The sequence below is a fragment of the Salmo salar genome, chromosome 08 (assembly GCF_965601325.2).
Source record: "Salmo salar chromosome 08, fSalSal1, whole genome shotgun sequence".
Lineage (NCBI taxonomy): Eukaryota > Metazoa > Chordata > Actinopteri > Salmoniformes > Salmonidae > Salmo > Salmo salar.
Window position 1 is genome coordinate 34612501 of NC_138298.1, and position 26099 is coordinate 34638599.

At 40.2% G+C, this 26099-nt stretch overlaps 1 protein-coding gene and 1 long non-coding RNA gene across 2 annotated transcripts; both read left to right on the top strand.

Annotated features, from left to right (window-relative positions):
• Positions 1-2869: 2869 nt before the first annotated feature.
• Positions 2870-11711, top strand: LOC106592459 (scavenger receptor cysteine-rich domain-containing protein DMBT1-like). The gene is made up of 4 exons (XM_082978625.1): positions 2870-3005; positions 8642-8671; positions 8902-9213; positions 11215-11711. Exons 1-4 carry the CDS (start codon positions 2915-2917, stop codon positions 11541-11543), a joined length of 762 nt encoding a protein of 253 aa, XP_082834751.1. The 5' UTR covers positions 2870-2914; the 3' UTR covers positions 11544-11711.
• A 7321-nt stretch (positions 11712-19032) lies between these two features.
• Positions 19033-20875, top strand: LOC145881540 (uncharacterized). Its single transcript, XR_014393099.1, has 3 exons — positions 19033-19129; positions 20316-20457; positions 20556-20875. It is a non-coding gene; the product is annotated as an uncharacterized LOC145881540 (long non-coding RNA).
• Positions 20876-26099: the final 5224 nt, after the last annotated feature.

Here is a 26099-nt window from a genome sequence, read left to right on the forward strand (position 1 = left end):
CGCGCTACTTTTTTTCAGCCAGGGCCTGCAAAGCTACGATTCAGCTTTTTGCCGTCTTCTGAGAGCCCATGGGAGCCGTAGGAAGTGTCACGTACCAGCAGAGATCCCCTGTAATGGATAGAGATAATCAAGAAGGGCAAGAAATTGTCAGACAGGGCACTTCCTGCATGGAATCTTCTCAGGTTTTGGCCTGCCAAATGAGTTCTGTTATACTCACAGACACCATTCAAACAGTTTTAGAGACTTTGGAGTGTTTTCTATCCAAAGCTAATAATTGTATACATATTCTAGTTTCTGGGCAGGAGTAATAATCAGATTAAATCGGGTACGTTTTTTATCCGGCTGTGAAAATACTGCCCCCTAGCCATAACAGGTTAATTTTCCTTTGGCTTTGTCTTGTCTTGTATCACACTTGGTTCCAATCCCATTCATTACATGTTGTGTATTTAACCATCTGTTCCCCCTCATTGTTCTTGTCGGTGATTGTTTGTTTGTAAGCAATGTGCAAGATATGTTCTGGTGTGCGACGGGTTTTGTACCAACATGAATTATTTTGTATATTTTGGTTTTCGGAGTTCTTGAGCACTTATTAACTTCTCTAGGGTAGTGGGCAGTATTTTCACGGCCGGATGAAAAACATACCCAAATTAAACGGCCTACTACTCGGGCCCAGGAACTGAAATATGCATATTATTAGTAGAGTTGGATAGAAAACACTCTGAAGTTTCTAAAACTGTTTGAATGATGTCTGTGAGTATAACAGAACTCATATGGCAGGCAGAAAACTGAGAAAAATCCAAGCAGGATGTGAGATTTCTGGTGCTTGTAGTCCTTTCAAGTCATTGCCATTCGAACACACGGTGAGTTAGGGTTCATTTTGCACGTCCTAAGGCTTCCACTAGATGTCAACAACCTTTAGGAAGTTGTTTGAAGCATCTACGATGAACAGAGGCCGAATGAGAAGGCATGGAACTTGTAGACCAGGGAATGACATCACTTCATTGGGGCGCATTCACGAGAGAGGATGCTCCGTTTCAAAAACTTTTTTCAAGACACAGAAACTGTCCGGTTGAAATATTACTGAATCATCACGTTCTAAAGGCCCTAAAGATTGATGTTTTACAACGTTTGACATGTTTGAACGAACGTGAATACATTTTTTTTAAACTTTCATGGTCACATTTTCGGCGCGCTTCCGACATTTTGAGTAGCTGACCTGAACGCGCGAACAACGAGCTATTTGCACGTAAATTATGGATTTTATCGAACAAAACAACATTTGTTGAGCACCTGGGATTCCTGGAAGTGCCTTCTGATGAAGATCATCAAAGGTAAGTGAATATTTCTAATACTATTTATGAATTTAGATGACTCCAACATGGTGGCTATCTGTATCGCCTAGTGTATTTTTCTGACCACAGTACTCAGATTATTGCAAAGTGTGATTTCCCAGTAAAGTTATTTTGAAATCTGTCAATGCGGTTGCATTCACGAGATGTTAATTTATAATTCTTTGAATGACAGTTTAATATTTTATTAAGGTTTTTGAGTTGTATTTTTGTAAATTGTAGCTCTGATTCACCTGCAGTTTTGGAGGCTAAATATTTTCTGAACTTCACGCGCCACTGTAAAATGCTGTTTTTGGATATAAATATGAACTTGATAGAACAAAAAATGCATGTATTGTGTAACATGATGTCCTAGGAGTGTCATCTGATGAAGATTGTCAAAGGTTAGTGCTTCATTTTAGCTGGTTTTCTGCTTTTGGACGGCTACCGTTGCTTTGAAAACTCTAAGAAAATTGCTGTTTTGTTACTCTGTTGCTGTGGTGATATCCTAACATAATGTAATGTTTTGCTTTCGCTGTAAAGCCGTTTGGAAATCGGACAACGTGGTTCGATTCAGGAGAAGTGTATCTAGAAAACGGTGTAAAATAGTCCTATGTTTGAGAACTTTGAATTATGACATTTTGTGGTTTTAAATTTCGCGCTCTGATTTCTCACTGGCTGTTGAATAGGGTGGGATGATTTCGTCCCACCTTCCCGAGAGAGGTTAAACTGCTCCGTTTTATACCAAGTTCGATCTCCTGCGCCTGACTTCCCTGTCACCATCACGCACCCTTACAAGTACTCAGTAGGGAGAGAGAGATAGGACTAACTCAATGACAGACTGGGTTGGTAGAAGGAGACAGGGGAGGAGGGAGAGAGAGATGCGAGGGAGAGATAGGATTTATTGACAGACTGGGTTGGTAGAATGAGACAGGGGAGGAGGGAGAGAGAGGGTGAGGAACATAGTGTGTAAAATGTGACTAACTTGTCTGTGCAGATGAAGATAGCTGACGTTGACAGCACCAGGGCTCAGCCGTCTAGTTACCACAGCTCACACTATTCTCTGATCCGTTCTGCATGTTTCCACACAGCTGAGTTCCTGCAGATTGTGAAAAACAGGATGTGTCACACACTGCGGTCACACCAAAACAGCTCTTGGCTGTACGCCCAGACTTATCACTAAGTCACACAAGACAAGTTTGTATCAGTGAAAAAACACTAGCATTTAACAACAAACAATTATTTAAGTAAAAAAACATAATAGCATGTCTAATTTGTAATTTACTACCACACCTATTGAGTTGACTTGGGTAACAGACCTCTAGCTTCTACACCACAGAAAGTTAGAGGTGACTTTCCCAAGTCAAGCACTGACAATTAGGTAAGATATTATAGGACACACTATGTGTAACTGCTGCTCTGTCAGCAGTTTCCTGTGGAGTTTTTCTAATGTCAATGTTTCCTGTAGGTAGGTGGGTTTAACTGATCTGATTTGCTTAGCAGTTTGCCACATCATTGAAGTAAGGAAGTAATGAGTTAGAAGTCATATAGCCTAGCAGTATTTCTCACTCTTCAGTCCTCTCTTCATGACAGTAGACCGGTTTCGCTCAGTGGAACCCCAGTTAGAGACAGATATGATACCTGCAGTGATATTGATGATCCTGTTCTGGTGTACAGGTAGGATGCTGTTATACTGATATCCACTTGTGACAGTTACTGAGATATGTTTTGATATATTACCATTTGCAGGACTAGTAAAAGAACATGCAACTGGAAGCAGACAGTAAAAATCTGTCTCAAAGCAGGACAATTATATGATCACCTGTAAATGTACTTTATTGTAGCGTAACTGTCCATCTGGGGACAGGCACTAATGTCAGTTAACCTCTCTAGGCTAGGCGGGACGAATTCGTTCCACCTACGTAACAGCCACTGCTATCCTGTGGCGCGATTTTCAAAACCTTAAAAATCCTATTACTTCAATTTCTCAAACATATGACTATTTTACAGCAATTTAAAGACAAGACTCTCGTTAATCTAACCACACTGTCCGATTTCAAAAAGGCTTTACAACGAAAGCAAAACATTAGATTATGTCAGCAGAGTACCAAGCCAGAAATAATCAGACACCCATTTTTCAAGCCAGCATATAATGTCACCAAAACCCAGAAGACAGCTAAATGCAGCACTCACCTTTGATGATCTTCATCAGATGACAACCCTAGGACATTATGTTATACAATACATGCATGTTTTGTTCAATCAAGTTTATATTTATATCAAAAACCAGCTTTTTACATTAGCATGTGACGTTCAGAACTAGCATACCCCCCGCAAACTTCCGGGGAATTCGCTAACATTTTACTAAATTACTCACGATAAACGTTCACAAAAAGCATAACAATTATTTTAAGAATTATAGATACAGACCTCCTCTATGCACTCGATATGTCCGATTTTAAAATAGCTTTTTGGTGAAAGCACATTTTGCAATATTCTAAGTACATAGCCCAGGCATCACGGGCTCGCTATTTAGACACCCGGCAAGTTTAGCACTCACCATAATCATATTTACTATTATAAAAGTTTGATTACCTTTTGTTGTCTTCGTCAGAATACACACCCAGGACTGCTACTTCAATAACAAATGTTGGTTTGGTCCAAAATAATCCATCGTTATATCCGAATAGCGGCGTTTTGTTCGTGCGTTCCAGACACTATCCGAAATAGTAAAGAAGTGTCGCGCGCATGGCGCAATTCGTGACAATAAAATTCTAAGTATTCCATTACCGTACTTCGAAGCATGTCAACCGCTGTTTAAAATCAATTTTTACGACATTTTTCTTGTAGAAAAGCGATAATATTCCGACAGGGAATCTCCTTTTCGGCAAACAGAGGAAAAAATCCCAAAGGCGGGGGCGGTCGGGGTCACGCGCATAAGCCAGTGTCCCTTGATCGGCCACTTGAGAAAGGCGATAATGTGTTTCAGCCTGGGGCTGGAATGACGACATTCTGTTTTTTCCCGGGCTCTGAGAGCCTATGGAAGACGTGGGAAGTGTCACGTTAGAGCAGAGATTCTTAGTAAATGATAGAGATGGAAAACAAGTTCAAGAAATGGTCAGACAGGCCACTTCCTGTAAAGGAATCTCTCAGGTTTTGACCTGCCATTTGAGTTCTGTTATACTCACAGACACCATTCAAACAGTTTTAGAAAATTTAGGGTGTTTTCTATCCATATGTAATAAGTATATGCATATTCTAGTTACTGGGTAGGAGTGGTAACCAGATTAAATCGGGTATGTTTTTTATCCAGCCGTGTCAATACTGCCCCCTAGCCCTAACAGTTCTGAACGTCACATGCTAATGTAAAAAGCAGTTTTTTGATATAAATATGAACTTGATTGAACAAAACATGCATGTATTGTATAACATAATGTCCTAGGTGTGTCATCTGATGAAGATCATCAAAGGTTAGTGCTGCATTTAGCTGTCTTCTGGGTTTTTGTGACATTATATGCTAGCTTGAAAAATGGGTGTCTGATTATTTCTGGCTTGGTACTCTGCTGACATAATCTAATGTTTTGCTTTCGCTGTAAAGCCTTTTTGAAATCGGACAGTGTGGTTAGATAAAGGATAGTCTTGTCTTTAAAATGCTGTGAAATAGTCATATGTTTGAAAAATTGAAGTTTTTGTATTTTTGAGGAATTTGTAATTCGCGCCACGCCTATCATTGGATATTGGAGCAGGTGTTCCGCTAGCGGAACGTCTAGATGTAAGAGGTTAACCTGTTAGGGCTAGGGGGCAGTATTGACACGGCTGGATAAAAAACTTACCCGATTTAATCTGGTTACTACTCCTGCCCAGTAACTAGAATATGCATATAATTATTGGCTTTGGATAGAAAACACCCTAAAGATTCTAAAACTGTTTGAATGGTGTCTGTGAGTATAACAGAACTCATATGGCAGGCAAAAACCTGAGAAGATTTCATGCAGGAAGTGGCCTGTCTGACAAGGTGTCATTCTTCTTGTCTCTGTTTATTGAAGAGTGAGGATCTTAGCTGTACCGTGACACTTCCTACGGCTGCCATAGGCTCTCAGAAGGCGGCAAAATGCTGAATCGTGGCTTTGCAGGCTCTGGCTGAAACAAAGTAGCGCGTTTGGGTAGTGGCTGGTTACAGTACTGTGAGACTCAGGTTCGTGCCCGCGTCGACCGAAAGCTTTGTTTTCTTTCCTCTGTTTAGCTAAATGGACATTCCCGGTCGGAATATTATCGCTTTTTTACGAGAAAAATGGCATAAAAATGGATTTTAAACAGCGGTTGACATGCTTCGAAGTACGGTAATGGAATATTTAGATTTTTTTTGTCACGAATTGCGCCATGCGCGCGACCCTGATTTACCATTTCGGATAGTTTCTGGAACGCACGAACAAAACGCCGCTATTCAGATATAACGATGGATTATTTTGGACCATACCAACATTTGTTATTGAAGTAGCAGTCCTGGGAGTGCATTCTGACGAAGACAACAAAAGGTAATCAAACTTTTGTAATAGTAAATCTGATATTGGTGAGTGCTAAACTTGCCGGGTGTCTAAATAGCTAGCCCGTGATGGCTGGGCTATGTACTTAGAATATTGCAAAATGTGCTTTCACCAAAAAGCTATTTTAAAATCGGACATATCGAGTGCATAGAGGAGTTCTGTATCTATAATTCTTAAAATAATTGTTATGCTTTTTGTGAACGTTTATCGTGAGTAATTTAGTAAATTGTTAGTGAATTCGCCGGAAGTTTGCGGGGGGTATGCTAGTTCTGAACGTCACATGCTAATGTAAAAAGCTGTTTTTTGATATAAATATGAACTTGATTGAACAAAACATGCATGTATTGTATAACATAATGTCCTAGGACTGTCATCTGATGAAGATCATCAAAGGTTAGTGCTGCATTTAGCTGTGGTTTTGGTTTTTTGACATTATATGCTAGCTTAAAAAATGGGTGTCTGATTATTTCTGTCTGGGTACTCTGCTGACATAATCTAATGTTTTGCTTTCGTTGTAAAGCCTTTTTGAAATCGGACAGTGTGGTTAGATAAAGGAGAGTCTTGTCTTTAAAATGCTGTAAAATAGTCATATGTTTGAAAAATTGAAGTTTTCGGATTTTCGAGGAATTTGTATTTCGCGCCACGCCCATCATTGGATATTGGAGCAGGTGTTCCGCTAGCGGAACGTCTAGATGTAAGAGGTTAAGCCCTAGACCATTATTCCTCCTCCACCAAACTTTACAGTTGGCTCTACGCATTGTGGCAGGTAGCGTTCTCCTGGCATTCGCCAAACCCAGATTTTTCCTTGGTCTTCCAGATGGTGAAGCATGATTCATCGCTCAAGAAAACATGTTTTCATTGCTCCAGAGAACATGTTTTCATTGCTCCAGACAACGTGTTTTCATCGCTCCAGAGAACGTGTTTTCATCGCTCCAGAGAACATGTTTTCATCGCTCCAGAAAATGTGTTTTCATCGCTCCAGAGAACGTGTTTTCATCGCTCCAGAGAACGTGTTTTCATCGCTCCAGAGAACGTGTTTTCATCGCTCCAGACAATGTGTTTTCATCGCTCCAGAGAACGTGTTTTCATCGCTCCAGAGAACGTGTTTTCATCGCTCCAGAGAACGTGTTTTCATCGTTCCAGAGAACGTGTTTTCATCGCTCCAGAGAACGTGTTTTCATCGCTCCAGAGAACGTGTTTTCATCGCTCCAGAGAACGTGTTTTCATTGCTCCAGAGAACGTGTTTTCATCGCTCCAGAGAACGTGTTTTCATCGCTCCAGACAATGTGTTTTCATCGCTCCAGAGAACGTGTTTTCATCGCTCTAGAGAACGTGTTTTCATCGCTCCAGAGAACGTGTTTTCATCGCTCCAGACAATGTGTTTTCATCGCTCCAGAGAACGTGTTTTCATCGCTCCAGAGAACGTGTTTTCATCGCTCCAGAGAACGTGTTTTCATCGTTCCAGAGAACGTGTTTTCATCGCTCCAGAGAACGTGTTTTCATCGCTCCAGAGAACGTGTTTTCATCGCTCCAAACAACGTGTTTTCATCGCTCCAGAGAACGTGTTTTCATCGCTCCAGAGAACGTGTTTTCATCGCTCCAGACAATGTGTTTTCATCGCTCCAGAGAACGTGTTTTCATCGCTCCAGAGAACGTGTTTTCATCACTCCAGAGAACGTGTTTTCTCCAGAGTCCAATGGAGGCGAGCTTTACATCTCTCCAGATGACCCTTAGCGTTGTGCATGGTGAACTTAGGCTTGTGTGTGGCTGCTTGGCTATAGAAATCCATTTCATGAAGCTCTCAACGAACAGTTCACGTGCTGACGTTGAATCCAGAGGCCGTTTGGAAATTGGTAGTGAGACGATTTTTATGCTCTATGTTGCTCCTAGACGTCTCCTCTTCACAATAACAGCATTTACAGTTGACCTGGGCAGCTCTAGCAGGGCAGACATTTGACCATCTGACTTGGAAATGTGGCATCCTATCACTGTGCCACGTTGAAAGTCACTGAACTCTTCATTAAGGCCATTCTACTGCCAATGTTTGTCTATGGAGATTGCATGGCTGAGTGCTTGATTTATACATCTGTCAGGAAGGGCTGTGGCTGAAATAGAATCCACTAATTTGAAGGGGTGTCCACATACTTTTGTATATATAGTGTATGTACACATGGGTGTTGTTGCACCATACCAACGATAAGCCTGTCTTTCCCATCACATCATGAAAGGTCATGTTGATGTTCATTTAACCTCTGTCTCTGTCACGTCCTGACCAGTAAAGGGGGTTATTTGGTGTTGTAGTTTGGTCAGGGAGTGGCAGGGGGTGTATGTTTAGTGTGTTTCAGGATTTTTGGGGTAATGTTCTATGTTAGTATATTTCTATGTTTAGTCTAGCTTGTCTATTTCTATGTTTAGTTAATTGGGTTGACCTTCAATTGGAAGCAGCTGCTCCTCATTGCTTCTAATTTAAGGTCCTATTTATAGGGGTATTTTTTTCCATGGGATTTGTGGGTAGTTGTTTCCTGTTTTGTGTTTGTTGCACCTGACAGGACAGGTTTTCGTCGGTGTTTGTTATTTTGTTTAGTGTTCACATTTCTTCTAATAAAAAAGAAGATGAGTATACACATTCCCGCTGCGTTTTGGTCCACTCCAGTCGACGAACGTGACAGTCCCTCTCTTCCTCTGACTCCTCCCTTTCTCCTTTGTTTCTCTCTGTTTCTCTCTATCTCTTTCTCTCTCTTTCTCCTCTGTCTCTCTCTTTCTCCTCAGATCTCCAGGCTCAAAGCGTCAGTCCACCAGGTAGGTAGAGTATAAATCTTCAGTGATTATAGCAGTTCAATATTAGTCAACTTTATTATCCCACATGGAGAAATGCATGTGTCCATACAAACCATTCTAAACCCAATAACAAGTACTGTTTTATGGAACTACTAATACTTGTCAACCACAAAGCACTACTGCTGTTAGAATAACAGAATCACTGTCATCATCTGTCCTCACCACTGTGTTTTCCTCTCTGCTGTTTACAGCTGAACTCTCAGTCAGACTGGTGAATGGGACCACTTCCTGTTCTGGGACAGTGGAAGTCTTCAATGAAGGAGAGTGGTCAGGTCTATGTACTAGGTGGTGGAGCATGAGAGAGGTTAAGGTTGTGTGTAGAGAGCTGGACTGTGGAAACCCTGTATCTGAATCTAGAGGACCTCTGGTTGAAGATGGAAGAAGAGGAGTCAGACTATTTAGTAGTTGCTATGGAAATGAGTCTTCTATTAGACAGTGTGACATCATAGAAGTAAGACCTGGTGTCTGTATTGGTGGATATTATCATCATGTGACCTGTTCAGGTAAGAGACTGGTCATATTGACAGATTTATTTATACATTTTACAATATTACCGTGTATCATGTTTTATGTATTTTTTTATTTCATTTAAATAGAGGGAGAGATGTCAGATGTATTTAAACATTATATTTGTGTTTGTCATATTGGTTTATGGGAGATGTTCATGGGCAGATCATTGTAGTTCAGATGGTACTGAAGTGAAGCTGCCTGATGGATGTCCAGCTGTTTATTTTCTATAAAGTGAAGTGAACTTATTCCTGTCTCCTGCCTGCATTATTCCAACCCTATCCTGAGTGACTAAGAACCCATTTCTACCTCTTACAGTATCAAACATAGCAAACTACAATCTTTTATCCAACATATTTGTGTTTAGTCCTTGACAGTGTCATCACCAAAACTGATTGAATGTTGTGGTGTAAATTATATTCAGTAATGAGAAGAGACCAATCACCAGTCAGGATATTACTTTATTCGCAACTTACAACATCCATTCATTACTGAATTAATTAATGAAGCTTGTCGACGACCCACCCGTAGGTGATTCGTTGAGAAGCCCAATGAATGGACTTGAGCCACAGCATTTTATAGCAAAGTCCATCCTCTTGGATGTTCATGAAAAACAACACAAGGTTAAGATTTGTATAAAAGGTTGCATCAGCTGCAGTAGTGTGTAGACAGCTGGGTTGTGGCTCCACTGTCTCAGTTCTACCTGGAAACACCACTAGAGTGTTTAGAGTTCTCTGTTATGGGTCTGAGACTGCACTGAGGGAGTGTGGGAGAAGATATGATATCTGTCCTGGACTCAGTGATCTGTTCAGGTAATAAGATACACTATGTGACCAAAAATAAGTGGGCTTTAGTGGATTCGGCTATTTCAGCCACACCCATTGCTGACAGGTGTATAAAATCAAGCAAACAGCCATGCAATCTCCATAGACAAACATTGGCAGTAGAATGGCCTTACTGAAGATCTCAGATACTTTCAACGTGGCAAGTCCAGGAGCAACAACAGCTCAGCCGCGAAGTGGTAGACAACTGTAACGGCTGTCGGGAGAGAGAGTTGACCAAGGTGCAGCGGAGTTAGTGTTCATCTTGAATTTTAATTACAACGAAGAGAACACTACAAAAAATAACAAATACACGACAGTAGAACAGTGCTGTTGGAAATTACTCTAAACAGAAACAATTACCCAAAAAACCCCAACAGAAAAAACAGGCACTTATGTGTGACTCCCAATCAGCAACAACACTCTACAGCTGTGCCTGATTGGAAGCCACATGGCCAAAATCAATGAAACAAACCAACATAGAAAAATGCACATAGAACGCCCTCCCAATGTAACACCCTGGCCTAACCAAAATAAAGAACAAAAACCCCTCTCTATGGCCAGGGCGTTACAACAACACAAGCTCACAGAACTGACCACTAAGTGCTGAACCACGAAGGCCGTAAAAATGATCCTCTGTTGTAAAACTCACTGCTGAGATCCACATACTTTAGTCCATGTATTATATCTCCTTCCTGGACTCATAGTTATCTGCTCAGGAAATATCAACATATTATAATTATATTCAACTGATTTCCTTCATTCATACAACTTCCTCTGCACCTCTCATGATGACTGTTTAGCTTGTCAGTCTGCTTTACTAAATAGATCACTCAGTCAAGTAGGAATCAAATACAACTTAAATATCCCAGAATGCTTTTGTATGTGAGTGTTATCTCAGTGAACGTCTCTACTCACTACCACTGTCACATGTCATGTTATTGTCATATCTAAATGAGGAAAGTAGTTGAGGAGCTACGTTTTCTTTTTCTCTCCTCTTGTTCCAGATGTCCTGCTTAAGCCTGATATCAACATATGTTGTCTCAGTGACTGTAGGCCCACTACTCATGTTGCCCTGTGAGGGAGGGTGGCCAGCACTGTTACATGCTGATGTTATTGTCATATCTATAGGAAACTAGTTGAAGAGGTGTTTCTTGTTCTCTTTTATTGTTACAGATCTCCTGGTCCAGCCTGATATCTCCCTGACTGACTCAATGGGAGGGGTCTCCAGGGGCCACCAGGGGCCCGAGATGTTCAGGGGCTACAGCTTCACCATCACCTGCTCCACTCAGCCACAGTACCCAGGAGGCTCCTTCCTCCTCACGTTCACCGGCTCCAACAGAACCCAGACCCATCCAGCTGTCAATCACTCTGCTGCCTTCCTCTTCCCTGCTGCAGATGACTCCCACCAAGGGAACTACAGATGTGTTTATGAAAATTATGTTTTCTCTCATAACTTCTCCTCTGAGAGTGAGCTCCTCTCCCTCACCATCACAGGTAACTGAACATGAACCAGACTTATAACTTTGTCATTGACAGATTTCCCACAGATCTATGTGATGATGATCAGTCCCCTCATCAAAGGTGTTTCTGTTTGCAGCCTCTCCTCTGCCAGCCTTCATCATCAGACACGTTGTAGTGCTGCTGATCCTACTGACAGCCATCACCACCTTATACCTGTACTACAAGGTAAAGACATTTACTCAGACGTTACAGGTCATTTAAACTAGAGGGAGAGGGTGAGGGGTAGAGGGAGGGAGAGAGAATGGAGATACTAGAGAGTAAATGTCTGACTGTTGGTGCTGTGTCTCCCTAGCCCACCAGGAGGCAGAAGAGAGTGAACAGGGTGAGCAGCATGGATCTTTATGTCAATGCCATGGAGATGGTCTCTCTGAGCTCCAGAGCTGAAGCTGGACCGGGAGAGGAGAGAGCAGCCCAGGGGACGGAGTAGGAGTAGAATGAAGCTGACCCTACATGCTGATCTTAGGTCAGTTTTGTGTTTTAAATGGATGGTCAGCAGTGGACTGGTGTTTAAAATGTGGTGACAAACCTGAAGTGGTTCTAATTTTAATAACAAGTTCAGAATTAATTTATCTTTAAAGAACCTTGGAAGAAATCTAAAAGGAGTGACTGCAACCACCATTAACTTTTTTAAGTTAGATGTTTACCACGAGGGTAACGTGGCCTTTGGGTAACATGAGGTTCTGGGTAACATGAGGTTCTGGGTAACATGAGGTTCTGGGTAACATGGGGTTCTGGATAACATTGGTTTGGGATAATATGGGGTTTGGGATAATATGGGGTTTAGGGTAACATGGGGTTTAGGGTAACATGGGGTTTTGGTAACATGGGGTTTTGGTAACATGGGGTTTTGGTAACATGGGGTTCTGGGTAACATGGGGTTCTAGGTAACATGGGGTTTCGGTAACATGGGGTTCTGGGTAACATGGGGTTCTGGGTAACATGGGGTTTTGGTAACATGGGGTTTTGGTAACATGGGGTTTTGGTGACATGGGGTTCTGGGTAACATGGGGTTCTGGGTAACATGGGGTTCTGGGTAACATGGGGTTTTGATTATTTTAAGAGAGTACCTCAATTACGTCTGTTTTGTGTTTCAGAATGTATTGCTTTTTGCTTTTGTCTTCATGTTTTTATCTTATTTAGTGTCTTAGATTCTTTATCTTATTTAGTGTCTCTTAGATTCTTTATCTTATTTAGTGTCTCTTAGATTCTTTATCTTATTTAGTGTCTCTTAGATTCTTTATCTTATTTAGTGTCTCTTAGATTCTTTATCTTATTTAGTGTCTCTTAGATTCTTTATCTTATTTAGTGTCTCTTAGATTCTTTATCTTATTTAGTGTCTCTTAGATTCTTCATCTTATTTAGTGTCTCTTAGATTCTTCATCTTATTTAGTGTCTCTTAGATTCTTTATCTTATTTAGTGTCTTAGATTCTTTATCTTATTTAGTGTCTCTTAGATTCTTTATCTTATTTAGTGTCTTAGATTCTTTATCTTATTTAGTGTCTCTTAGATTCTTTATCTTATTTAGTATCTCTTAGATTCTTTATCTTATTTAGTGTCTCTTAGATTCTTTATCTTATTTAGTATCTCTTAGATTCTTTATCTTATTTAGTGTCTCTTAGATTCTTTATCTTATTTAGTGTCTCTTAGATTCTTTATCTTATTTAGTGTCTTAGATTCTTTATCTTATTTAGTGTCTCTTAGATTCTTTATCTTATTTAGTGTCTCTTAGATTCTTATCTTATTTAGTGTCTCTTAGATTCTTTATCTTATTTAGTGTCTTAGATTCTTTATCTTATTTAGTGTCTCTTAGATTCTTTATCTTATTTAGTGTCTCTTAGATTCTTTATCTTATTTAGTGTCTCTTAGATTCTTTATCTTATTTAGTGTCTTAGATTCTTTATCTTATTTAGTGTCTCTTAGATTCTTTATCTTATTTAGTGTCTTAGATTCTTTATCTTATTTAGTGTCTCTTAGATTCTTTATCTTATTTAGTATCTCTTAGATTCTTTATCTTATTTAGTGTCTCTTAGATTCTTTATCTTATTTAGTGTCTTAGATTCTTTATCTTATTTAGTGTCTCTTAGATTCTTTATCTTATTTAGTGTCTCTTAGATTCTTTATCTTATTTAGTGTCTCTTAGATTCTTTATCTTATTTAGTGTCTCTTAGATTCTTTATCTTATTTAGTGTCTCTTAGATTCTTTATCTTATTTAGTGTCTCTTAGATTCTTTATCTTATTTAGTGTCTCTTAGATTCTTTATCTTATTTAGTGTCTCTTAGATTCTTTATCTTATTTAGTGTCTCTTAGATTCTTTATCTTATTTAGTGTCTTAGATTCTTTATCTTATTTAGTGTCTCTTAGATTCTTTATCTTATTTAGTATCTCTTAGATTCTTTATCTTATTTAGTGTCTCTTAGATTCTTTATCTTATTTAGTGTCTCTTAGATTCTTTATCTTATTTAGTGTCTTTAGATTCTTTATCTTATTTAGTGTCTCTTAGATTCTTTATCTTATTTAGTGTCTCTTAGATTCTTTATCTTATTTAGTGTCTCTTAGATTCTTTATCTTATTTAGTGTCTCTTAGATTCTTTATCTTATTTAGTGTCTCTTAGATTCTTTATCTTGAAGTGTTTCCATTATTCGTCCATGTATTATTATAATCATCTGGTCATTCTTTGTATTATGAAACATTTTTCTCAAGTCATTTTTGTTTGTTGTTGGGGTTTACCTTATGATATTGATTATGATGTAGATTATTTGTGTTAGTAGTATATTGATAATTGATTATGATGTAGATTATTGTTATGATGTTGTTAGTAGTATATATATGATGTTATTGATTATAAATGTTATGATATTGATTATTGATTATGATGTAGATTATTGCTATGATGTTTCTCTCTAAACTGCCATGTAATCAACTGAATGCTTTTAATAAAATTACAGGCTGTCAGTCTTGTGTGATTTAATTATTAGACAGACTACAACATACAGTATGAATTAACTGAGATCAGTCTTGTGTGATTCCCCTCTTGGACAGACTACAACATACAGTATGAATTAACAGAGATCAGTCTTGTGTGATTCCCCTCTTGGACAGACTACAACATACAGTATGAATTAACTGAGATCAGTCTTGTGGGATTCCCCTCTTGGACAGACTACAACATACAGTATGAATTAACTGAGATCAGTCTTGTGTGATTCTCCTCTTGGGCAGACTACAACATACAGTATGAATTAACTGAGATCAGTCTTGTGTGATTCCCCTCTTGGACAGACTACAACATACAGTATGAATTAACTGAGATCAGTCTTGTGTGATTCTCCTCTTGGACAGACTACAACATACAGTATGAATTAACTGAGATCAGTCTTGTGTGATTCCCCTCTTGGACAGACTACAACATACAGTATGAATTAACTGAGATCAGTCTTGTGTGATTCTCCTCTTGGACAGACTACAACATACAGTATGAATTAACTGAGATCAGTCTTGTGTGATTCCCCTCTTGGACAGACTACAACATACAGTATGAATTAACTGGTCATACATTTGGCAGGAGGTTAGGAAGTGCATCTCAGTTTCCACCTCAGTTTGTGGGCTGTATGCACATAGCCTGTCTTCTCTTGACAGCCAGGTACCCACCTGTATATAGTTTTGCTATTGTTATTTTACTGCTGCTCTTTAATTACTTGTTACTTTTAACTGCATTGTTGGTTAGGGGCTCGTAACTAATACATTTTGATTTCAGGTCTGCCTACGGCGGCCTTTCTCAATAGCAAGACTTGCGTTTTGGTCAGTCACAGTGGTCAGGTATTCTGCCACTGTGTACTCTCTGTTTAGGGCTAAATAACATTCTAGTTTGCTCTTTTTGTTAATTCTTTCCAATATGTCAAGTAATTATCTTTTTGTTTTCTCATGATTTGGTTGGGTATAATATGTTTGCTGTCCTGGGGCTCTGTGGGGTCTGTTTGTGTTTGTGAACAGAGCTTTAGGTCGTGCTTGCGTAGGTGACTCGTCTGTCTCTCTCTTTCTGTTTGTCTTTCTCTCTCTCACACACACAGATGAGGGGCTAATAATATCACCTGCTAATTCAAACAGTGAGAAACTACAAATAAATAGAAAGAGAGAAGAGAAGACATCAATGTAGTTATTTATCCTCCACATAGACTGATGTATTGTTGTCCTGGTGTGTGTGTGTGTGTGTGTGTGTGTGTGTGTGTGTGTGTGTGTGTGTGTGTGTGTGTGTGTGTGTGTGTGTGTGTGTGTGTGTGTGTGTGTGTGTGTGTGTGTGTGTGTGTGTGTGTGTGTGTGTGTGTGTGTGTGGTGATAGGTGGGTTTGCTGTGAGTGTAAATGCAGAGCCAACTACTCCATGTCTGGTCAGGATCCAGAAGTCACCCACCAACCCTGGAGAGATACAGTCACCCACCAACCCTGGAGGGATTCAGGCTTTGCAGGATTTTGTTCCAGACCACCACTGAAACACCTGAAGTAAAATTGGCTCATCATAAAACATTTGATATATTGGTTGAAATGGTGCGTGGCTGGGGAAACGTCTGCATACCTGGGCTGTGCCCCAATAACATCTCCTTCCTCCCAAAGTGTGCACTTGCTCACCTCCCTTCATGGACATGATTTTACAATAATTGATTAGTATGGAAACTCATGCTATAACCTACGCCTTCACCAATCTAATGCTTGTACACGTCATGGGGAGTAGTGAACGATTGCACAGTTCAGGAAGCAGTAAATACTTTTGGCCCAGGCCGGAGGATCTCCACATTGACCACCTGGCAAAGGGAGCCTATAAATTCTGTGGTGCTCTATTCTGGAATATTAACTGGCGTTTGTCGCCCCTTGTGGAAATAACCTCTTTTTGATCTCACTCTATATAGAGATCTCTGCAGTTTGTACCTCGCAGCACACCGTACAAATATTCTAGGTTAAAAACCTATATTACCGTTCTGCTAGCAGCAGGGTAATATGCTGGCGCACGACCTCAGATTATTTTCTTCTAAATAAGAGTCCCCCTGCAAAGACAAGCTCAACTTTGAATTATTTTAGCACAGTAGTGCAGTACTGTTTTTCACAGCATTGCAACCACTTTAGAAACAAATAAATGGATAATTTGACGTATTTTAATATTGTATATATATACAAGCATTTCTTTAGAAAGTTTCACAACTAAATACTGGTATGTTGAAAGCTGTTGTGTAGGTCAGTGTTGTAGTGGTGCCTGGAGAAGTGGGTATACAGTACTCTAAGCAAAACATTTTCCAAACGGCCCAGTGAAGGAAAGGCACCCTGTGTGAAAAGCAGGGTGCCTGCTTTTTTTCCCTTTACTGTCACGTCCTGACCAGTAAAGGGGTTATTTGTAATTAGTTTAGTCAGGACGTGACAGGGGGTGTTTGTTTTATATGGTTTTGAGTGTGTGTTTATGTAGAGGGGCGTTTGATTTATGTATTCCGGGGTGTTTGGTTTAGTTCTATGTTGTAATGTTCTATGTCTGTTCTAGGGTGTTTAATTCTGTTTAGGTATTTGGGATTGGGGCCTTCAATTGGAGGCAGCTGTGTATCGTTGCCTCTGATTGAAGGTCCTATAATTAGGAGTATGTTTGCTTTGGGAATTGTGGGAGGTTGTTCTTGGTACGACTGTTTGTTCGTTTTGTTTATTAGTCGTGTTCACAATAAAAGTTAAGATGAGCACTCAACCCGCTGCGCCTTGGTCCATTCAACAACGGTCGTGACAATGACCCCAAATGATGAATCCCATATTGGTCTTTAACAGTCAGGCCAACCCAAGCTGTACTGTTCAGTAGGATAATAGTAGACCAACCCAAGCTGTACTGTTCAGTAGGATAATAGTAGACCAACCCAAGCTGTACTGTTCAGTAGGATAATAGTAGACCAACCCAAGCTGTACTGTTCAGTAGGATAATAGTAGACCAACCCAAGCTGTACTGTTCAGTAGGATAATAGAATAACTATTATTGAAACAGAGAAACAGTCAGAAATTCACAGGTTTCAAAATGTCTCTTTTTTTTCTTCAGGTTTTTGTTCTCAAAGTCTGACTGTTTTAAACAGAAAAACAATATAATTGTATGTTCTAAGTATATAACAATGCTTAAACCACATCAGGAGACGACAATTGAGGTTTGGGAAAAATCTAAGAAATTTAGGTTTTTGAGAGTAGTTCCCCTTTAATTAAGTGTGCAGGCACCTGTAGTACAGGAACCTAGCACTATTGTTGGATTAGCAGTGTTTACGTAGTACAGGCACCTAGCACTATTGTTGGATTAGCAGTGTTTATATAGTACAGGCACCAGCACTATTGTTGGATTAGCAGTGTTTATATAGTACAGGCACCAGCACTATTGTTGGATTAGCAGTGTTTATATTGTACAGGCACCTAGCACTATTGTTGGATTAGCAGTGTTTATATAGTACAGGCACCAGCACTATTGTTGGATTAGCAGTGTTTATATAGTACAGGCACCTAGCACTAGTGTTGGATTAGCAGTGTTTATATAGTACAGGCACCTGGTGTAACCAACTTCACACAGCCCCCCAGAAGAAAGGCACACGGACACCCACACTTCAGGTTGACTCAGTTTTTATCTGCAGTAAAATATATCAAACAGTGATGACAGGCACTGACAGGACGGTCACAGCCACACGTTCACTGGTTAGGTAGGACACAAGATATCATTTAGATAGGAGCAACAGTAGTGATACATGGTTAGGTAGGACACAAGATATCATTTAGATAGGAACAACAGTAGTGATACATGGTTAGGTAGGACACAAGATATCATTTAGAAAGGAGCAACAGTAGTGACACATGCCCTCAATGTGAAGTGATATTAATCCATAAATACAGAGCACAAGTGCAACCCTTTTTATATAAACATTTCAAGGTAGTAAGAAAATAAACATGAAGTTAATATTTCAATAAGTCACCTGCTGGTAAATCACCTGCTGGTAATAGCTGCGTGACACATTGTAGTGCAGTGACCAACGGTGCTAGTTAGCTCGTCATTAACACGGCTAGCTAAACAAGCAGAAACCTGGTTAACTTGCTGAAATAGGTCTTCAATTTATGAACGGCAAAATAAAAATATACATAACCACATTCGCCATTGACTTTAGGATATATGAACCAGTTTTCCAAAACCACTATTGTGTTATAGAGTTTTAAAGTTTTTATATACAGAGGAAGAGGACTAGAACCTGCTGTCAGAATATCTCTCTCAGCCTGAGGAGCAGGCAGACCAACTTCCCAAATAGGGGAGAACCACTCAAAACCCACTAGTTGTTCTTTCAAAGAAAATAATACAAAAATGGTAAGTCCGAAGACCGCTCGTATTATCAACCTTACTACAATGGCAGCAAATATTTTTATCAATTCAGTAACACATAATGAAAGGAAACGCTTAATTATATCACCCCTTTTCCTGAAGTGAATGGTTTCACCCACTACTCTCCCGGAACTGAGGCTTTGAGATCTACATTGCGCGCGAGGTTGATGGAAACTTTACATTTTCACTTTGTTACGTCTTTGGTGAGCAAAACAGCTAATAACTTAGCTAAATACTGACTTTATCCTCAATCGAGATATCTGTCCGTGGTTTCAGCTCCAACTGAAGTTAAAGGTGCATTTCAGACACACATGTTCGTGTCTATTCAGGATGTAGTGTACTCAGACTGTCTAGCTCTAGCTAATAACACAGCATAGTAGGCTATTGGTTGACAGACAGCCGCTGATCACATCACCGCCAGCCAGGGACATCACTAGACATTAATGGATGGGGGGGCTAAGCCTCTTTTAGGGGGGTCTGACATACTCCCTCCGGTCCGTTTATTGTTAGCTAGCAGTCTCAAGCCACAGAAGTAGCTAACGTGAACTTAAACGTTGCATGTACACTAGATAGTGGTAAACTGCTGAGGCCGCCCATTGGGACTCGCTTGTGGGCGTGCTGGCAGCAAATGGCAGCCATGTTTGATTGTGCGTCAAGAATTCAGCACAGCAAGTTTGTATGAAGATCTGGTTATTAAAGGGGTACATAGTTCAATAGTAATATCCTCTAAAACGCTCTGGTGACTAACAAACTGCTGCCCTGTTTCCAATTATCCACATGGCTGGCAGAACCTATTCAACTAAGTAAATACAATACAAAAATGTTTTTTTTTTAAACTATGTATTATTAGCTAACTAGCTACTGTGCAGGCTAACACAAATGAGCTGCTAAATTAACTAGCTAGTTAGCTATCTTGCCAACGTTATATACTGTATAGATAGCTAGCCAAGTTAATTAAATATCACCAGCTTCCTAACATCATATTAGCTCGGTATCTTGATGTATTTATCACTGTAAAAAACTAACTCCAAATGCATTTGTAGGTAGCTAGCTAACAGCCTTGGAGGGTGATATGATAGCAGCCCCAACTGTCAAAGTGAGAGAGTAGACTATTCTGGATAGGGCAGGTACTTTTGTGTACTTCCTGTCCCTAGAAGTGAGGATGGAGATAATAGTAACATTATATTCAGTACGGTATAATTTCACTGTAATGAAGTCTGTTTCTTGTGAGGTTTTCGGGCCTCAGATACAGAGAGCTGTGAAAGCCTGTCTACATATGAAGAGGTCCCAATGAAGAGCAGTGGTTCTCGCTTTAACTACCTTCTTTTCTCAATAACAGTCTCTCTCCTTCACTTCATCCCTCTCTCCCCTTCTCCCTAAATCCTCTAGGTTATATCAGCTGTGTTGGTGAACCCCTCCTGCATCTGAACTGGCTACATAGGGGGCACAGCATGATCAGATTTGAGAGGTCACTTGGTCAGGTCAACAGGAAGTATTATTAAAGAGATGCTTTACATTGAAATACAGATAGGTCAGTTTTGCATTTCACCTCCTGATTGATGTTAGAATAAAAAATAAAAACGAGGCTTAAATATGCTCTCTCTCTCTCCATCTGTCTCTCGTCTGCAGATATGTTTTGATGTGAGAGGATGCCAACCCCCAGTCTCATCATCGCCACCTCACCTGCTTTTAAGAACCTTTGGGCCGACGAGAGACACTATTGTGTAATTGTGATGAACTGAGAGAATATTTAGGTAGCACTGTGATTCATTAATCATGTGCTGCCTTCCCTGCTCCTATGTGCTTACCTCTTTCCCTTTCTGTCTTTTACACCTCTTTCTTCCTCTGTTTTTATAATGCACAACACATGTGCATTGAAGTACAGATTGAACTTGTATTTATAACACTTGGATAAATGAGCTTTTCAATAAAGCATTTCACATTCTCTACTGGTTGAAATTAAGTCTCATTTAATGAAATACTCCACCTATCCTGTGTTCATCAGATCAATGCAGATGAAGGGCATTAGATTTGAGATGAACCGGTGTGAGACTATTTACATGATGCATAGGAAGTGTAGTGTACTGTTTTTCTGTATATATGAATTACAAATCAGCCTTTAACTGTTTAAACCCTGTTTCTAGTCTGTTAGTTACAATGTGTAACCATTGATGTCCCAGGACCAAGATTGGTAAACACTGTTGAAGTGTATAATTGTAATACATACAGTTGAAGTCGGAAGTTTACATACACTTAGCTTGGAGTCATTAAAACTTGTTTTTCAACCACTCCATAATTTTCTTGTTAACAAACTATAGTTTTGGCAAGTCGTTTAGGACATCTACTTTGTGGATTACAGGTCATTTTTCCAACAGTTGTTTACAGACAGATTATTTCACTTATAATTCACTGTATCACAATTCCAGTGGGTCAAGTTTACATTCACTAAGTTGACTGTGCCTTTAAACAGCTTGGAAAATTACAGAAAATTATGTCATGGCTTTATAAGCTTATGATATGCTAATTGACATAATTTGAGTCAATTGGAGGTGTACCTGTGGATGTATTTCAAGGCCTACCTTCAAACTCAGTACCTCTGTGCTTGACATCATGGGAATATCAAAAGAAATCAGCCAATACCTCAGAAAAAAATTGTAGACCTCCACAAGTCTGGTTCATCCTTGGGAGCAATTTCCAAATGCCTGAAGGTACCACGTTCATCTGTACAAGCAATAGTATGCAAGTATAAACAACACGGGACCACGCAGCCGTCATACCACTCAGGAAGAAAACACGTTCTGTCTCCTAGAGATTAAAATACTTTGGTGCGAAAAGTGCAAATCAATCCCAGAACAGCAAAGGACCTTGTGAAGATGCTGGAGGAAACAGGTACAAAATGATCTATATTCACAGTAAAACGAGTCCTATATCAACATAACCTGAAAGGTCGCTCAGCAAGGAAGAAGCCACTGCTCCAAAACCGCCATAAAAAAGTAAGACTACGGTTTGCAACTGCACATGGGGACAAAGATCGTACTTTTTGGAGAAATGTCCACTGGTCTGATGAAACAAAAATAGAACTGTTTGGCCATAATGACTAGAGGTCGACCGATTATGATTTTTCAACACCAATACCGATTATTGGAGGACCAAAAAAAGCCAATACCGATTAATCGTCCGATTTTTATATATATTTGTAATAATGACAATTACAACAATACTGAATGAACACTTTTATTTTAACTTAATATAATACATCAATCAAATCAATTTAGTCTCAAATAAATAATGAAACGTGTTCAATTTGGTTTAAATAATGCAAAAACAAAGTGTTTTGGATAAGAAAGTAAAAGTGCAATATGTGCCAGCCTAATCTCAGGAATTGATAGGCTTGAAGTCATAAACAGCACAATGCTTGAAGCACAGCGAAGAGCTGCTGGCAAATGCAGGAAAGTGCTGTTTGAATGAATGCTTACGAGCCTGCTGCTGCCTACCACTGCTCAGTCAGGCTGCTCTATCAAATATCAAATCAAAGAGTTAATTATAATATAATAACACATAGAAATACGAGCCTTAGGTCGTTAATATGGTCAATTCCGGAAACTATAATTTAGAAAACAAAACGTTTATTCTTTCAGTGAAATACGGAACCGTTCAATATTTGATGTAACGGGTGGCATCCCTAAGTCTAAATATTGCTGTTACATTGCACAACCTTCAATGTTATGTCATAATTATGTACAATTCTGGCAAATGAATTACAGTCTTTATTAGGAAGAAATGGTCTTCACACAGTTCGCAACTAGTCAGGCTGCCCAAACTGCTGCATATACCCTGACTCTGCTTGCACAGAACGTAAGAAAAGTGACACAATTTCCCTAGTTAAAAGAAATTCATGTTAGCATGCAATATTAACTAAATATGCAGGTTTAAAAATATATAATTGTGTATTGATTTTAAAGAAAGGCATTGATGTTTATGGTTAAACCCCCTAAAATAGGCCTAGCGACGTCCCTGCCACCAGATAATTAACTAAAGATGCTGAAAATGGAGGGACTCGGGCCGAAGATGGACCCGGAAGAGATGAAGAGGAAGATGTGGTGTCATCGGTCAGGAACTTTCTCCTCTATGTCGCCCTGCTCTGAGTCAGTAAGTATTGGACCAGAAGCTAGTCGGGTTTCCCTATGATGTCAACTGTGTAGCCTGGCAGGTCCCAGATCTGTTTGTGTTTTTGCCCAGAGTCATGTATTCATATCTAAATACATGGCTCTGCTTTGGTCTATTCCATTGATATTGTCAAACTGAACATTACATTGAACATGTGAGTCATTTAGCAGACGCTCTTATCCAGACAGACTTACAGTAGTGAGTGGATACATTTTCATACGTTGCATTGGCAGGACAATTCCATTAGTAGTAGGGAGGAGAGCAGAAACAGCCTAACACCTACGCTGATACTGTGTAACCTGTCTGCAGTCAACTAGCCATCCCGACTGAAGTGAAGGCCTTATTACAGAATGACAACACCTTCTCTTTCGTCGGCATGGCAACCTGTAAACATGTCAGTGGTGTCACAATGTTGCACAACAGCAGCAGAACATTCCATGGAGGGTCATTGTATCATTACACAGTGTCACTGTCAATTCTACTGTATTGGTACATGTGGTATTACAATACATTAGAAGATCTGTAGACGGCAGCATTGAAACAATTTACAACACATAGTCAACTAGCAACCTGCTTTGTTTCAGTGCTGTTTAAATATCCCATTATTTTATTCTGCTGTTAGAGGCCATCAGTAGAGACAGTCAGGAAAATAGTATTTTTTCTGTCAAACCATGGGAAGTGTGTCTATATAGGTAAGTACATATACAATTAGGATTTTACTTTAAGGTCAAATGTACTGTAAATGTCTAGTGAAGAGAATCTAAATATGTTGTTTACTGACCTCCTCCCCTCTCCATTCTAGCACCATACGTTCTGTTGTTTACTGATCTCCTCTCCATTCTAGCACCATACGTTCTGTTGTTTACTGATCTCCTCTCCATTCTAGCACCATACGTTCTGTTGTTTACTGATCTCCTCTCCATTCTAGCACCATACGTTCTGTTGTTTACTGATCTCCTCTCCATTCTAGCACCATACATTCTGTTGTTTACTGATCTCCTCTCCATTCTAGCACCATACGTTCTGTTGTTTATTGATCTCCTCCCCTCTCCATTCTAGCACCAAATATCCCACTTTTTTTATTATGCTGTTAGAGGCCATCAGAGAGAGAGAGAGGACTTACTGACAGACTGGGTTGGGAGAAGGAGACAAGGGAGGAGGAAGAGAGATGGGTGAGAGAAACTCAGCAAAAAAGGAGACTCTTGTTATGTTCATACAAATATTGACAGTTGACAGTGAGAGGACGTTTCTTTTTTTGCTGAGTTTAGTTCTTACTGAGAGACTGGGTTGGTAGAAGGAGACCGGAGGAGGGAGAGAGATGAGAGAGAGAGAGAGAGAGATAGGACTTATTGACAGACTGGGTTGGTAGAAGGAGACAGGGGAGGAGAGAGAGAGAGAGAGATAGGACTTATTGACAGACTGGGTTGGTAGAAGGAGACAGGGGAGGAGGGAGAGAGAGACTGACATTTAAATCAACTGAATATATTTGTATCACTAACTTCTCACCTGTGATGTCATCATGACCAGTAACCTTTTCCTCTCTTGTCCCAGTCCAGCCTGACCCTGACATATAGCATCAGGCCTGTTGAGTTGACTTGGGTAACAGACCTCTAGCTTCTACACCACATCCCCCCTTCTCCTGCTCTAACATGAGACCTCATCAGTACTCATTTTGGGTGCTGGTACTGTTTATATTTAGGTGCTGGAACATTAAGCCAATATTCTATAAGAGGTGAACTCAAGCAGTAGAAAGTTAGAGGTGATATTATAGAACACTATGTGAAACGTTGCTGCTCTGTCAGCAGTTTCCTGTGGAGTTTTTCTTATGTCAGTGTTTCCTGTAGCTAGGTGGGTTTAACTGATCTTATCTGCTTAAAAGTTTGTCACGTCATAGAAGTAAGGAAGTAATGAGATAGAAGTCATATAGCCGAGCAGTATTTCTCAGGAGGGGGAGGGGGAGAGAGAGAGAGAGAGGACTTACTGACAGACTGGGTTGGTAGAAGGAGACAGGGGAGGAGGGAGGGAGCAGAGAGATAGGACTTATTGACAGACTGGGATGGGAGAAGGAGACAAGGGAGGAAGAAGAGAGATGGGAGAGAGAAACTCAGCAACAAAATAAATGTCCCTTGTTCAGGACCCTGTCTTTCAAAGATAATTAGTAAAAATCCAAATAACTTCACAGATCTTCATTGTAAAGGGTTTAAACACTGTTTCCCATGTTTGTTCAATGAACCATAAACAATTAATGAACATGCACCTGTGGAACGGTCGTTAAGACACTAACAGCTTACAGACGCTAGGCAATTAAGGTCCCAGTTATGAAAATGTAGGACACTAAAGAGGGCTTTCTACTGACTCTAAAAAATACCAAATGAAAGATTCCCAGGGTCCCTGCTCATCTTCGTGAACGTGCCTTCGGCATGCTGCAAGGAGGCATGAGGACTGCAGATGTGGCCAGGGCAATAAATTGCGATGTCCGTACTGTGAGATGCCTAAGACAGCGCTACAGGGAGACAGGACGGACAGCTGATCGTCCTCGCAGTGGTAGAACTCGTGTAACAACACCTACACAGGATCGGTACATCCGAACATCACACCTGGGGGACAGGTACAGGATGGCAACAACAACTGTCCGAGTTACACCAGGAACACACAATCCCTCCATCAGTGCTCGGACTGTCCGCAATAGGCTGAGTGAGGCTGGACTGAGGGCTTGTAGGCCTGTTGTAACGCAGGTCCTTACCGGCAACAACGTCGCCTATGGGCACAAACCCACCGTTGCTTTACCAGACAGTACTGGCAAAAGTGCTCTTCACTGATGAGTTGCGGTTTTGTCTCACCAGGGGTGAGTAAGGAATGATCGTTACACCGAGGCCTGTACTCTGGAGCGGGATCGATTTGGAGGTGGAGGGTCCGTCATGTTCTGGGGCGGTGTGTCACAGCATCATCGGACTGAGCTTGTTGTCATTGCAGGCAATCTCAATGCTGTGCGTTACAGGGAAGACA